This window comes from Pelobates fuscus, chromosome 5 (assembly GCF_036172605.1).
Source record: "Pelobates fuscus isolate aPelFus1 chromosome 5, aPelFus1.pri, whole genome shotgun sequence".
Lineage (NCBI taxonomy): Eukaryota > Metazoa > Chordata > Amphibia > Anura > Pelobatidae > Pelobates > Pelobates fuscus.
Genome location: NC_086321.1, coordinates 335,295,875 through 335,312,937, shown reverse-complemented (window position 1 = coordinate 335,312,937; position 17,063 = coordinate 335,295,875). Strand labels below are relative to the sequence as shown.

The 17,063-nt window shown below is 43.1% G+C and overlaps 1 protein-coding gene across 1 annotated transcript in view; it reads right to left on the bottom strand.

The window, feature by feature from the left end:
• Positions 1 to 9,998: 9,998 nt before the first annotated feature.
• The window catches only part of SNTA1 (syntrophin alpha 1), a 54,028-nt gene continuing 46,963 nt past the window's right edge, over positions 9,999 to 17,063 (bottom strand). Inside the window, exons 6-8 of the mRNA XM_063455739.1 lie at positions 15,563 to 15,759; positions 13,008 to 13,195; positions 9,999 to 12,906 (exon numbers count right to left, since the gene is read on the bottom strand). Of these exons, the coding sequence (XP_063311809.1) occupies positions 12,814 to 12,906; positions 13,008 to 13,195; positions 15,563 to 15,759 (478 nt within the window). The 3' untranslated portion in view covers positions 9,999 to 12,813. The remainder of the gene's footprint in view (positions 12,907 to 13,007; positions 13,196 to 15,562; positions 15,760 to 17,063) is intronic.

Here is a 17,063-nt window from a genome sequence, read left to right as displayed (position 1 = left end):
CCATACACACACTACACACACTGCCCCCCATATACACACTACACACAGGGACGTATTAGCCGCAAGGCAAACAAGGCATTTGCCTTGGGCGGCATTTTCCAGGGGGCGGCAAAAAAAGCCGCCCCCAAACGCCCAGGGCAAATGTCTTGTTAGCCTTGCGGATGGGCTGGCTGCTAGGCGCGGGCGGCACTGGCGAGGGATCACTTTCCCCTGAGCTCTCTGCTCAGCTCCCTCGCGCGCCGCCCGCAGAGTGAGACTGGGAGCCGGAATATGATGTCATATTCTGGCTCCGCCTCCCCGCCTCACTCTGCGGGCGGCGCGCGAGGGAGCTGAGCAGAGAGCTCAGGGGAAAGTGCTCCCTCGCCAGTGCCGCCCGCGCCTAGCAGCCAGCCCAGCAGCCCGACCAACAGCCCCAGGAAGAGGGAGAACCCCCCCCCCCCCAGCATTCCTAAAGGTAAGGAGGCTGGGGGGGGTTGTTAAATAAATAAAATAAAAAAAGTGAGTGTTAATGTGAGTGAGTGTGTGTGTCTGTTAGTGTGTGTGTCTGTTAGTGTGTGTGTCTATTAGTGTGTGTCTTAGTGTGTGTGTGTGTGTGTGTGTGTTTCTTAGTGTGTGTGTGTCTGTTAATCTGTCTCTTAGTGTGTGTGTCTGTCTGTTAGTCTGTCTCTTAGTGTGTGTGTGTCAGTGTGTGTCTGTCTCTTAGTGTGTGTGTCTGTTAGTGTGTGTCTGTCTCTTAGTGTGTGTCTGTTAGTGTGCGTCTGTCTCTTAGTGTGTGTGTCTGTCTATTAGTCTGTCTCTTAGTGTGTGTGTCTGTCTGTTAGTCTGTCTCTTAGTGTGTGTGTCTGTCTGTTAGTCTGTCTCTTAGTGTGTGTCTGTTAGTGTGTGTCTGTCTCTTAGTGTTAGTGTCTGTCTCTTAGTGTTAGTGTGCATCTCTTAGTGTATGTATGTTAGTGTTAGTGTGCGTCTCTTAGTGTCTGTATGTTAGTGTTAGTGTGCGTCTCTTAGTGTGCGCCTGTTAGTGTCTGTCTTAGTGTCTGTCTCTTAGTGTCTGTCTCTTAGTGTCTGTCTGTCTCTTAGTGTCTGTCTGTTAGTGTGTGTCTCTCAGTGTCTGTCTGTCTGTAAGTGTGTCTGTCTGTTAGTCTGTCTCTTAGTGTGTGTGTCTGTCTGTTAGTCTGTCTCTTAGTGTGTGTCTGTCTGTTAGTCTGTCTCTTAGTGTGTGTCTGTTAGTGTGTGTCTGTCTCTTAGTGTTAGTGTCTGTCTCTTAGTGTTAGTGTGCGTCTCTTAGTGTTAGTGTGCGTCTCTTAGTGTCTGTATGTTAGTGTTAATGTGTGTCTCTTACTGTCTGTATGTTAGTGTTAGTGTGCGTCTCTTAGTGTGCGTCTCTTAGTGTGCGCCTGTTAGTGTCTGTCTCTTAGTGTCTGTCTCTTAGTGTCTGTCTCTTAGTGTCTGTCTCTTAGTGTCTGTCTGTCTCTTAGTGTGTGTCTCTTAGTGTGTGTCTGTCTGTAAGTGTGTGTCTGTCTGTCAGTGTGTGCCTGTCTGTTAGTGTGTGTCTGTTAGTGAGTGTGAGTGTGTTTGCCTGTTAGTGAATGAGTGTCTGTTAGTGAGTATGTGTTTCTGTCAGTGAATGTGTGTGTGTGTGTATTTAGAATGCGGGGCAGGGTGGAAGGCTTGGGTGGGGGTGGCGCGTGGAAGGGTTGGGTGGGGATGGGGGGGTGCCTGAGTTTTGTCCTGCCTAGGGCAGCACAAAACCAGGATACACCACTGACTACACACACTGCCCCCATACACACTGCCCCACAAACACTGCCCCCATACACACAATGCACATCCATACACACACTATACACACTGTCCCACAAACACTGCCCCCATACACACACTGTCCCCCCCCATACACACTACACACACTTCCCCACAAACACTGCCCCCATACACACACTACAGACACTGCCCCACAAACACTGCCCCATACACTACACTGCCCCACAAACACTGCCCCCATACACACAATACACACACTGCCCCACAAACACTGCCCCCATTCACACACTGCCCCACAAACACTGCCCCCCATACACACACTACACACACTGCCCCACAAACACTGCCCCCCATACACACACTACACACACTGCCCCACAAACACTGCTCCCCATACACACACTAGACACACTGCCCCACAAACACTGCCTCCCATACAAACACTAGACACACTGCCCCACAAACACTACCCCCATACAGACACTACACACCTTGCCCCCCATACACACACTGCACACCCATACACACACTGCCCCACAAACACTGCCCCCATACACTGCTCCCATACACACACTGTCCCCCCCATACACACTACACACACTTCCCCACAAACACTGCCCCATACACACACTACAGACACTGCCCCACAAACACTGCCCCATACACTACACTGCCCCACAAACACTGCCCCCATACACACAATACACACACTGCCCCACAAACACTGCCCCCATTCACACACTGCCCCACAAACACTGCCCCCCATACACACACTACACACACTGCCCCACAAACACTGCCCCCCATACACACACTACACACACTGCCCCACAAACACTGCTCCCCATACACACACTAGACACACTGCCCCACAAACACTGCCTCCCATACAAACACTACACACACTGCCCCACAAACACTACCCCCATACACACACACTACACACCTTGCCCCCCATACACACACTGCACACCCATACACACACTGCCCCACAAACACTGCCCCCATACACACACTACAGACACTGCCCCACAAACACTGCCCCACAAACACTGCTCCCATACACACACTACAGACACTGCCCCACAAACACTGCCCCCATACACACTGCCCCACAAACACTGCCCCCATAAAAACACACACTGCCCCCCATACACACACTACACACACTGCCCCACAAACACTGCCCCCAAACACACATACTGCAACTCTCAAACATACTGCACTGCTTACACACACACTGCCCCACACATACACTGCCCCCTAACACACACTGCAACCCTGACATACACTGCCGCCCTCACGCACTCGCACACACATGTCACTGCTCACAAACATACACTGCACCTTTCACACACACTTCACCCCTAACAGATACCACTTCTCCTATGCCCTATATCCAGGGCCGGATTAAGAGCCAAGTGGGCCTGGAGCTGACAATTATGATGGACCTAATTACGGAAATCTTATCGACCAAAAACACTAAAACAGTCATACTTCCCAAGCATCATGTATCTGATGGAGATGGTGCTGGAGGGAAAATCAAAGGTATATAGTCTGAGACAGAGAAAAGGTGAGTGTAGAATAAAGGGGACAACGTCTGCATTACCTAAACTAATTTTATTGTCAGCCAGTCCACACAAGTTTTGTTCCCATACATCCCTCTCAAGCTTCCAAACATAAAGGGACACTATAGTCACCAGAACAACTACAGCTTATTGTATTTGTTCTGGTAAGTAGAATCATTCCATTCAAGCTTTTTGCAGTAAACACTGTCTTTTCAGAGAAAATAACTCCACTGGCCGCTCCTTAGATGACTGCTAAAGGGGCTTCCTGGGGCAGTACTGCCTAGTGTGCAGCAATGTCAGCAGACAGTCTGTTCACAGGCAGAGCCAGCAGCTGCAGACTTGAATACAAGTAATATTTTATTATATTTAGGGAGGCAAGAAGAGGCCAGGGTGGTGGTTTTAACATAATAGGGTCAGAAATACATGATTGTGTTCCTGACCCTAAAGTGCTCCTTTAAGCAAGAGTATGTGAGTCCTTTCTTGGAAAAATATACCAGCCTTAATCATTTGTATAATTAATTAGTTAAGCGTGACATCACATGATGTAAATCACAAGGAGTGACATCAGAGAAAATTCTGTAAAATCACCAACAAACTACTCACAGTTTGATTCTGCTGTATAGATGGATTGCTCCCAGTGTCTCCCTGTCTCTCAGTGTCTCAGTCTCGCAAGTCACCCAGTGTCTCAGTGTCCCTATGTATCACAGTGTCAGTGTCCCCATGCCGCCCAGTCCCCTAGTTTCCCAGTGTCAGTGTCCCCATTTCTCCCAATGTCTCAGTGTGTCCCCATGTCACTAGGATACTGGGGACACAGTGAGACCCGGGGACACTGAGAGACCCGGGGACACTAGAGACATGGGGACGGGGACACTAGAGACATGGGGACACTGGGAGACAGAGGGACACGGAGACATTTAGGGAAACTGGGAGAAATGGGGACACTGAGACACTAGGGACACAGACACTGGTAGACATGGGGACACTGAAACATTTGGGGACACTAAGACACTAGGCACACAGAGACATGGATACACAGACACTGGGAGACTAGGGGACACTGGGAGACTAGGGGACACTGGCTGGGAGACAGACATGGGGACAGTTGGGACATAGACATGGGGACACTGGGACATATAGGGACACTGGGAGACATGGGGACACTAGGCACACTGAGACACTAGGAACACAGACACTGGGAGACATGGGGACACTGAAACATTTGGAGACACTAAGACACTAGGGACACAGAGACATGGGAACACAGACACTGGGAGACTAGGGGACACTGGGAGACTAGGGAACACTGGGGACACTGGCTGGGAGACAGGCACTTGGGGACACTGGGAGACATGGGGACAGTTGGGACATAGACATGGGGACACTGGGACATATAGGGACATTGGGAGACATGGGGACACTAGGCACACTGAGACACTAGGAACACAGACACTGGGAGACATGGGGACACTGAAACATTTGGGGACACTAAGACACTAGGGACACAGAGACATGGGAACACAGACACTGGGAGACTAGGGGACACTGGCTGGGAGACAAACACGTGGGGACAGTTGTGGACATAGACATGAGGACACTGGGACATATAGGGACACATGGGGTCACTAGGTACACTGAGAGACATGGGACACAGACACTGGGAGACTTGGGGACACACACTAGGGACACTGGCTGGAGGACATGGGGACACTGGGAGACATGGGGACATAGTGTCTCCGTGTCCCAATGTCTCAGTGTCTCCCAATGTCCCTATGTCTTACAGCATCCCCATGTGTCTCAGCATCCTCATGTGTCTCAGCATCCCCATGTGTCCCAGCGTCCCCTAGTGTCTCAGTGTCCCCATGTTTTCCAGTGTCCCCAAGTGTCTGTGTTCCCAGGTCTCCCAGTGTCTGTGTCCTAGTGTCTCAGTGTCCTCTTGTGTCTGTGTCACCATGTGTCCTCTAGTGTCCCCATATGTCCCCTAGTGTCTCAGTGTCCCCTAGTGTCAGTGTCCCCATGTTTTCCAGTGTCCCCAAGTGTCTCAGTGTTTCCAGGTCTGCCAGTGTCTGTGTCCCCTAGTGTGTGTCTCCGTGTCCCCTAGTGTCTCAGTGTCCCCACATGTCCCCTAGTGTCTCAGTGTCCCCATGTGTCCCTGTTGCCTTTCCCCCCATCCCTCACTTACCTGAGCTGTAGAGCTGCTGTCTGGACTCTGTGCTGTGTTGCTGCTCCCCCACGGATCAATGAGTAGTAGAGTGAGGCAGGGATATGCTGTAACTTCCTATCCCTGCCTCTCTCCACACACAGTGACCCCTACTGGCCGGTGCTGGTATTGCAGAGTAATCTATTTATTTTCTCATTTACTCTGAGAAAAATACATGCATTTGTATTGCTGGTATTACTGCAATACCGGCACAGCCAGGCAACCTCAAATACCGGCTGTGCCATAACATACCAGTCAGGTGGCAAACCTAAGAGTAGTGTGTAAAAAAAAATATATATATATATATATATATTTATTTTTTTAAATGGGCCTATTCCATGGGCCTGGGCCTGGGCCTGGAGCTGCAGCTTCATCAGCCCCTATGTTAATCCGGCCCTGCCTATATCCCAGCAGACCCCAGGTAAGTTGTCAAACTGTTCTTAAACGGTTTGACTACTTACTCTGGGATGGGATCCTGGCACTACGGGCACCATACTACTACACTGAGCTGTAGTGGTTATTGTGCCTGGATTATTTCTTTAAATAATCTACAAGTGCCCCTCCCGAGATCAGGCTCTGGATCCGCCACTGTATCCGGGATCCACTTTTCTACCTCTGTGAACTGGTCTTGGAACACAGCCTCATTAGGCAGATCATTTATAAATAATGTGAATAGTAGGGGGCCAAGTATAGAGCCCTGGGGAACACCACACATGACCGGGAGAGGGAGATGCTATCAGAAATGGACACATATTGTGATTAATTTGATACATATGATTGAAACCACGTTAGCGGACGATCACCAATGCCTGAGTTTTTTTTTTACGTTTTGGCAAGAGAATGCCATGGTCAGTTCAGGGCAGTTGTAGTTGAGTTATTTGGACGAAAGCCTGATTGATCAGAGGTCAGCTAGTTTGATTGATGATAATACTCACATAGTGTGAACGCAGTTTTCCATGATTTTGTTGGGGAGCAATGATATCGGATGATATCATGTCACTGTGTATCCCTCTCTCTGTCACTAGTCACCCCCTCCCTCTGTCACTAGTCACCCCCTCCCTCACACTGTCACTAGTTACCTCCTCACTCTGTCACTAGTCACCCCTTCCCTCCCTCACTCTGTCGCTAGTCACACCCTCCCTCACTCTGTCACTAGAGTGAGGGGGTGACTAGTGACAGAGTGAGGGAGGGGGTGACTAGTGACAGAGTAAGGGAGGGAAGGGGTGACTAGTGACAGAGGGAGGAGGTGACTAGTGACAGTGTGAGGGAGGGGGTGACTAGTGACAGAGGGAGGGGGTGACTAGTGACAGAGAGAGGGATACACAGTGACAGAGGGAGAGGGGGGTGGCTAGTGACAGTGAGGGGGTGGTTAGTGACAGAGTGAGGGAGGGGGTGACTAGTGACAGTGAGGGGGGTTGGCTAGTGATGGGGGGGTGGCTAGTGACAGTGAGGGGGGGTGACTAGTGACAGAGGGAGGGTGACTAGTAACAGAGGGGGGTGGCGAGTGACGGGGGGTGGCTAGTGACAGAGGGAGAGGGGGTGGCTAGTGACAGTGAGGGAGGGTGGCTAGTGACAGTGAGGGCAGGTGATTAGTGACAGTGGGAGGGTGGCTAGTGACAGAGGGAGGGTGACTAGTGACAGAGTGAGGGAGGGGGTGACTATATCTTACCTGTCTCTCTGCTCCCAGGCTGCTGCTCCTTTACCGCGCTGATCAGGCTCTGTGTGAGAGGAGTAGACAGGAAGTGATGTCACTTCCTACCCCCGCTTCTCCCCATCACACAGAGCCGCATGGGTCAGGAAGGAGACCTGGCAGAGAGAGCTGGTGAAGCTGCCAGGTCTCATTTAAGGATGGGGGGTTGGGGTGACATGCAGAGCATCAGGGGCCACACAACCTATTAATGAAAGATTTTTTTTATTTTGCTTTTCCAGTTGGAGAGAGCTCTGATCTCTCCAGCTGGAGCATGGCTGTGCGGCTGGGCCCCTGGCTGTCTCAGGCCCTCTGACCATGACCGATGTGCCCGAGTGGTCAGTCCGCCCCTGCCTGCAGGGAGATGTGATTAGGGCTGCATAAACCAACTGAAGTAACTCCTAAATGGCAGATAATTGAGCAGTGCGACGGCAGGGGCATGATCTATACACAAAAACTGCTTTATTAAGCTAAAGTTATCTTGGTGACCATAGTGGCCTGTAACCATTTTCTTTTCAATACATCACATTTGAAACAATGGGAAGAATCTGTTGTGAGGGAATAAGGTATACTTAAAAAACAATCTTTATTTTTTTTAAAACAGGTACCAGACCTTTTTATCCACACACTTTTATTGATAGTTTGCGTATGTGTGGTATGAACCTACCATGTAGAGTTATGCATTGAAAGCTATCTATATATATATATATAGATGTGTCCACACAACACTTACAGATAAGGCATTTGTGCTTATATTACATGTGTATCTTTCTAATCTAAGATGTATAGATAGTTTTCATGTATAATGGTTTTTGTCCACTGTAGAAAGCAGGTGCTAAATGTGTCAAAGATGCCTCTGCCACGTGTTCCTGGAGGGGCCTGCTGGATAGCCTCCTGCCCAAAGACTATGGGCCCTGCAAAAACCCTGTTAAAAGACTTTGTTCGTACCATTTCCCTATACTGTTCGGGAACCATGGACCACCGTGTGCTTGTTAAGCCTTACTGACATCTGGTAACAATTCTCACCTCAGTGTTTTAATTGTTCGTCTTGGTGGCCGCAATTCATATGAACGACTACGAGGTGACGGCCATCTTGTTCACATGAACACAGGCAGCGGTGTTTGGTCGTCGAGTTCATGGAAGTAAAATCGGACACTAAAACTCCCTAACACTGGACACCATCATCGCCTGCGTTCAGTTCTGTAGATCCTAGAAGAACACGGTGGAATCGTTCGTCTGGATGAGGGAAACAAGCTCCACGGTTCAAATATAGACTACGTTCAGTAATTCTTTCGTTTTTATGTTAGCGAAGTTGACCCACCATTACCACTTTTCTCATGGAACTATTTTGGGCTTACGCCATGTGTGCAGTCGGTCAAAGAAGTGACTTCCATGGAAAACCTGAACCCCTGAACCGATCTGGGTGATTTTTGGATATGTTGGTCACCCAGATCGGAGCTATCAGTGGTTGTGACTTTTGTGGGGTTTGCATTTATTTTGGGGGTACTTTTGGGGTGTTTGTAAATTGTGTGTTTTCCGTAACTGGAGATAATTGAGTTAGTACAGTTCCTAGCTCAATTATTTCTTAGGCACAGGGGGAGGAATTACCCTGTGATTTTGTGTGAGAAACCCCTTGCATGGGCTTGTGCATAAAAGGCAGTGTGTGGCCCTGAATAAAACAGACTACTTCCCAGCATTAAGCCTCGGCTTGTGTGAGAGGGAATGCTACACTGGCTATAATTACTGCTATACTCTCTGTAGTAGAGGTCAACCCACTGGGAGCTGGATCCTGGACTTGGGTTCAGGGTGGCCGGACAAGGCGAGACCCCAGCCAAGCTGTGCGGCTAAGGGGCTACAGTGCTTATGGTGTCCGGTGAAGTGCTTATAGTATCTCGGGGATAACTAGGAAGCGTGATTGGCAGAGGTACCCATTCGGGGGACCTGGCGGTCCGCCACACTAAATAACACTTAGCAGCTTTTATTCCTTTCAGTTTGAGACAGGTACAGGGTTATTAACTAAAATGAGAATTGCTTGGCATTCAAAATTGATTTCAAATTGAAGTTCAAAGTAGCTTAATTGAAAGCATAGGTGACTGGGGGAATTTTCCTGTTCAGCTATTTCGACATTAAAGCGGCACTCCTCCCCCCCACCCCTCCCCCTTGAAATGAGTATTTCATAAAGATAGAATTCCACAGTCTCCTCCATAGACCTAAATTCTGTACATTCGCCTGTACTCTCACACACACCTTAACCTGCAACCACCCCGGCGATGTCACCATTGGGGGTCTTGCCAAATCCTGAAAGTCCCCAGGCAGTGATAGTGCTGCTTTAAATTTGAAATTCCCTGCTCACATTAGTGAATAACCCTGATGAACATTCAGCAGCTGCAACATAGCTGAATGTATACAAATGTTATATTTCAGAGCATGAAAGCTGCTATAGGTTGGAAATGATTTCCAAAGCTATTTTAGAATCATGAAACTTGACCGTTGAAGAATAGAAAATGGACCCAATGTATGCGGATATTGTCTCACAGCACTGCGCTGTCTTGCATGATGCAAAGCAAATAGAAAATTTTCTAGACAACTTTTACTATGTCATTTTTAATTTGTAATTTTTTAAATCCTCCTTTTTTGAACTGGACAACTGAATCTCTCAATGCTGTATATTCAGAGAAACGTGTACGCATTTACAGGGTAGTTTCAAATATTCTTTATAATCTATTCAAAGCTCCAATCTATATTTTTTTCCCCGTGAAAAAAAAAAAACACAATTATCAGTAAATTTCATCTTAATAATTTTATTATTTGGCAGACAGTTGCTGTAACAAACTTCATAAAAATAGTTAAAATATTGTGTGGTTATTTAATCAAATGTTGACATTGGTGGAGAAATTAAATTAATTACTCTTTAATGAGCTAAATTAAAACCTGTTTTTGTCTTGTTCCAAATCTGCCTCCTCGCTGAAAAAGATTTTAAACTCAACCGCTGCTCTATATTAACAGGATGTCATGTTACCTACTTTAAACTGACTGAGGGTATTGTCATCTGTACCCAACAGTTAGGGGGCAGTAGTGCTAAGGTACTTCATAAATATCACAACCATTGCAGTTTATTATAGTAGATATAGTGAAAGGAGTCTTTGGATCGTCTCTTCAGTTTTTGTTACATTGTTTAGACACGTTTGACACAAACCAGGGATCTCCTGATACCCAGGGCTCTCCTGTCACTCAGAACCCATCCACTTCCACCAAAGTAATGGCAATAGATTACTGTAACCACTGGGGGCAGCAAAGCACACTTGTAAAGATAATAAGGAATATATTGTACAGTGCCATGGAGATGCCAAGTCTGGCATTAAGTGTCCAATACAAAATTACATGAGAGGTTTTACCACATCCATGCCTCTTAATGAAAGTGGGCATGAGGTGTGTCCTCCATAATTTTGCCTTTTTAATAATCTTATCTATAAAATATAATTTTATAAAAATAAAAAATAATAAAATATATATATATATATATCTAGTTTGGTCATCTGAAGCTCAAATTTTGTTTCTTTTGCCTAATTAAAAAAAATGCATTTCATAAATAAAATTTTAAAAATCTTGCTCATAAAGCAATTTGCAAATGCACACTCCAAGTAATGTTGATTAAAATGATAAGTCTGAGTGTCAGAGGTGGCTTGACTTAGAATGACTTAGAATCCACATTTAGACAGATTTGTATACATAATGCAGGCTGTAGAGGGACATGCTTTGGATACCAGGTAAGCTCTGTTTTGTGTCAAACTATAGTAAGCTATAGGTGTTTAGCAGTGGTTCCCAAACCAGTCCTCGTGGCCCACCAACAGTTCAGGATTTATGTATTTCCCTATTTTATTCCAATGGAGATACTGACAAAACCTGGACTGTTGGTGGGTTTTGAGGACTGGTTTAGGAAACACTAGTTTAGAGTTCTCCTTAAAAATAGAAACGCAACTTGGTTAAAGGAGAATATATATCTCAAGGAACTGAATCCTTCATCAAACCCAAAAGGACAAGCTTATTGGCTGAACAGCTAATACCATTGTTCCATTAATTTAATAATAATATAATAATAATATTTGTATGAACCCACATCTTGCAGCACATGACTGGCATGGTTTTCCAATGGAAAGCTGTCACATCATAAGGAATTTGGTGAAACTGGCACTTTAAGAACCATAATAACCACTAGAGTTCCTTGAAGTGGCTATGGTGCAAGGAAACTTTGGGTGTTGCCCTTCTCCATTGGGTCAATCCTTGACAACAACTGAGGCTAAAACCCAATTCAAGTAGAGGTCAACATTAGTCAAACCACAGCCACGGAGCTTTTTGTCAAACTGCATAAAAATGGACTATGCACTACAGCTACTACAATGAGATACAGTGATTATGGTGCTTAGTGTGCTTCGCTGTATGGGGCTCATAAATTGGAAACGGTAATCTTTAGATAAAATCTAGTGCTCTGATTAAAAAATAAAAGAATTCCTAAATTAATCATATATTTTTTTTCATTTAAACAGTGATAAAATTATATCTGCTTCTAATATATGTCATTATTATATCTTGGTATATGTATATATAATTATTTAACAAAATGCACAAAATATATAAAATCAAAAGCTGCCACAAGAAATCTGATTAAAACGGTAAAGCAGATATTTTAATAATTTGTTTGTTTAGCTTCATACAAAGTATTTTAATGATTTGACAGTGGATACTATATCAGTCACTTGAAGGCACAGAATATCTTTACTTATCTATCCTGTATGTAATAACTAATTTATGTGCTTCTTTAATATTGTGCATTTAATCGTTAATATAAAAAATATATGTATAAGGCACGATATTTCTTAACAGACACTAAATGTATCATTTGTTTTTCTATTTCAGACAAAAAAAAAAACACTTTAAGGTATATTTACGAAATAGTGAGCTGTGAGGGACCAATGACGGAGTTGCAACATTTAGGCTAAAATAATTAGTGATACTGGGAATTTTTTTTTAGCAAATTCATTAAATTGTAGAGACATAATTTGTCAACTCACACTTAAAGAACAGAACGCTGTATCTCTGCGAATTGGTTGAAATTGTTCTCGGTGATGTGGCTAACAAGTGTTTTGATTAGTAATGCTAGTGATGTAATAGCACCAATATTTAATGTTCTTTAACTCTTCCATTCCCACATTATTGAAACAGTGATTTCTGGAGCAATATGCAATATGTGCTTTGTTTATGTATGTAGTATATCAAACCATTGCACATCTACATATATATATACATATATATATATATATATATATATATATATATATATGTTTCTGTGTATATATACACACTCAAATGTATACTATACATATTTGAGTGTATATACATATATGTGGCAAAGGCATGCATACATCGTTTGTGGATATACACATTTATATATATATATATATATATATATATATATATGCACACATATTCAGTTGAAGATACTGAGAACTTCCCAGACTCTTTTGGTAGTTTTCATGATCTCAGTAGCGAGTTAGTCCATGGACCCGCATGATTGCTGGCAGAAGTCCACAATGCCTCTTTGCTTATGCTAGAAGGCCAAGACGGGACACTTTGGCTGATAAGAAAGAGTGAATGATGAAGACAATGGTTTTGGGACAAGAGTGAAGATCCAGTTTCTGGTGGGAAAGTGAGAGACATGTTAGTGAGAAACATTATGTATGTATCTATCATAGTTATGTAGACAGATTTGGATGGAATTATTGCCTTTTTTACGTACAAGTTCGCCGTCGGGATTTCCAAAATCCAGATATAACATCCTTGCTCCATCATCGGAAGACATTCGGAGCTTCTCAAAAGGCTTATGGAGGTGGATAATCCTATTTAGACCAGGCTCCTCCGTGAAGAGGGTGAATCCATGATCAATGTGAATGGACAGAGCACACTCCTTCCCACCCCACGTGCATGCTAAAAGAATTAGAAGGTAGTGTTGGTCATATATAAATGTCATATAAATTAAAATACAAATGTAGATCACTAGCATACAATGTGTATGACTCCAGTGAAGCTAGTCTAAAAATTCACAAGTGTGTATTTCTTTAAAGGGACACTCTAACAAACAAAACAACTTTAGCTTAATTAAGTGGTTATAATGTACATATCATGCCCATTCTGTCTCACTGCTAGATTCGCTGCCATTTAGTTAAATCACTTTGTTTATGTAGCCCTAACCACACCTTCATAGGCAGATCTCTTCATCTATCCTCTCTTGACCTTTGTCTATTTCCGAACCTGGACACATGCCACATTCTCTCTCACTTTCTGATACATCTCTAGAGTCAGACCTACTTCTCTCTAGACCCATATATAAATGAGTGTCTTGAATTATGTCTATATCCATCCCTAAACCAATGTCTACTTCCTTCTCTATCTCTGAGCCCATTTAGATCAATATCTATAACTTGATCCATGTTTAGAACTCTTTTTACATCCAACTAGACCCATGACCAGGCTAAACGTATCTCTAGACCAATGGTTCCCTATCCAATCATCAAGGAGCACCAAATGGAAAAGAACTGTGATATGCCTAAATACTGAACTGTCCATGAGTCTTAAGGTATGGGTTGGAAATCATTGCTCTAGACCCATGTCTCGATTAATGTCTATCTCTGGATGCATGGCTAAATCAATCTTTCTAGATCATCTCCTTTGAGATTTAATCTCTAGTCCCATGACAAGATTCTCCTTTATCTTCCCCATATCCCCTCTATATCCGTACATAAACAAATTTCCAGATGAATATCTAAACTTTTGTTTAGATTAACCGCACTAGTTCTCTATATATAGCCCTCCTCTAGACCACTATGTACAGTTAGGCTCATCTATAGATCTATCTAGATCACATATGTATAGAGTACTCTCTAGATCCATATATAAACTCAAGTATAGAGTTTTCTTCATACCCAAATAAATCCTTGGATAGTTCTCTAGACCCCTGTATAAATTCCTTTTCTAAAGCCTAGATTAGTGGTTCGAACCTGCTCCTGCATATATATGGAAACGACTATTACCAGAAATCTAACAGAAATTGTTGACCCATGTCTAGCTCTATCTCCAGCTCCAAATTAATGTATGGACCACTGCATACAACCTTCGCTATCACTAGATTCACTCCCAAGTCCTTTTCTAGTCTCAAGACCATGTTCCTTTGAAATTAGTCAAGATTATGCTTTAGGCCGATGTCTTGATGCTTTTCTAGACCATATCTAGGAGAACATTATGGATTGCATAGTTAAATTTAGCAGAGATCTAATTTTCCAGCACTGTTTAATTATTTTAAGTGATTTCTTTATCTCACCATACAATGTTGATTCTTTTCATGGATAAACTCTGCCTGCAGTCAGAAAATTCTCATCTGTGGTGAGTATTCTATGATTTGGTCACCAGTCTCTATTTGGTTGGCTTACATTATAGAACCTCTAGAGACTCCACTTTTTCTAAGTGTTTCCTTTTATATTTTCTGCATATGCATTTTTTTAGATTATTGTGTATGCTTAAATTAATATTTTTTTTGTTTTGTATCTTAACATTGTTGATCTATTTTATTCATAACTACCGTAGATCTATCGCTACAGCTAATTCTCGCTATATCAATTTATAGATCCATTTGTAGATGTCCCTCTATGTTTACACCCATTTGCAGATCCATCTGTAAACCCACAGCATGGTTTCTGTGTCTAGATCAAATTCTGGATATCCATATCACTTAGACCCATATCTAGAACATCTTCAGATCCAATTGTATACTCAACCTCTAGCTTATTTTCTAGACATGCCTCCAGTTGCATTTGTAAATATTGAATGTTGATCCATTTCTTTCTCTTTAGATCACTCTCTATACTGATGCCTAGACCAATCTCTCTAGATCCATATCTATTGCTTGACTCATTTATAGAGCCCTCACACTCTCTAGATCTACTCGTAGGCCTGTGTTTCAAACCACCTGTATTTCTAGTCTCAACTGTAGAATTATTTGTATATCTTAAACCATGTCTAGACCGGTCTCTCTATATCCATAGCTAAATTACTCTCTTTACATCCATGCCTAGATCCATTTCTAGGTTTAAACCACTCATTAAATTCATTTCTAGAACCATAGTTTACTACATTTCTCTCTTTATCAATCATTCTATTCTCATGTCTACGCGAATCTCTCTAGAACCAGGCCTCTATTACTATCATGACCCATATTTATCTCTAGAACCAAGTCTAGATTTATGTCTTGATATATTTTCACAGTTTCTGTCAATGTTAAAGCAGTTAGCTGCCTATTACCTGTGGTCACTTCTTGTATAAGCTCAGCTGCACTGTGACAACCATCAACTAGTGTCCGTGTCCATTCTGCTAACTCGCGATGCGTTTCCACACTGAAAAGATGAGTTTCTACTCCTTTCTGAGTGCCAGAACGTAGAGCAAATGCCAACTCTGTATCATACATTTGAGAGCTTTTTGAAGGTCCAGAGTGTACAAGTCTAAAGAGGAAGTGGAAAATGGCAACATTGTCATGACAAGTTGGTTGTATGCATGCTGTAAAATATTATGTTCTAGGCAAAAGAGGCAGAAAACATAAATTCAACTGTGTTTTTAAAAACATCTTTCCAGAAGTGCCATACTATTTTAAACACAGCACATTCATTTTATACAGTATGATAATTAATGCAACATTTTATTTGCAATGCAAACATTCCTATGTTATAAAGTATTTATTGCATCATCACAATTCATTTTTAAAAATACCAGTTGCTAATATTTAAAGATGCACAATTTCATTCTTGTTATTTTCTTAATAAAACAAAACAAAAATTCAAACTAACTATGATTTCCTTTGACATTAAGCATCATTAAAAAGTTCATAGAAACTGTGACGTACTAAGAGGGGGGCGGTCTACACCGGCTGCCCCTCATTATGGAGGTGCTATTTAGGGGCAGACTAAGCAGTCGGGCTCTTCAACCGGCCAAGGAAGGGGGCCCTCACTCTAGCCCCTACTTCCAGTTGCAGGACCGGTCTCTCTTTCCTCACGTTTGAGTCAGTGTGTGTATATGAGCCTGTGTGTGTATTTGAATGTGTCTGTGTGTATATTTTAGTCTGTGTGTGTATTTGTGTATGAGTGTGTATGTATATCACTCTGTGTTTGTCAGTGTATATATGTCAATGTGTGTATATCAATGATCAATTATTTGCTCATTTGTGTATGTTTTTTTTAGTTTTTTTACAGATTGTGGTGGTGGGGGTGTCAGAATATTTTTACGCCCCAGGTACCATGTAACTTAGGTACGCCTATGAATAGTAATATGTCCACTTCTGTTCAGAGCAAAAGGCTGGGAGCTAATACGATTCATTTACAACCAATCCTAAAATACTAACACAACAATCAGCAAATGGTTACAGTTATTAGATTCCACCACTAGATGGTAGTACAACCATTTGATAAACTTTGGGGTTAAATTGCATTAGTTCTTTCCTTTGTTTAATTACCATGTTTTGCTTTTTTTGTGCCTGGGTTTAGGTTAAGTTGTGTTTTTAAAGATAAACAAATCATGACTATATCTGTATACACCTGGTCATTGAGCAGAAAAATAAAACATGTACTTTGTTCTACATTTTCTAAAACACTATTTTAGATTGTGTTTAGAGGGTATTTTTTTGTTTGTGCACACCTATGTCTTTACTATTCAAACTGAAAACTTTAAGCACCTGCCTCATACACAGAAGCTTTAAAGCGATTGCAATCAACACAAACATCACCGTTGTTCAATAGGTTTCCGGCCCATGTTG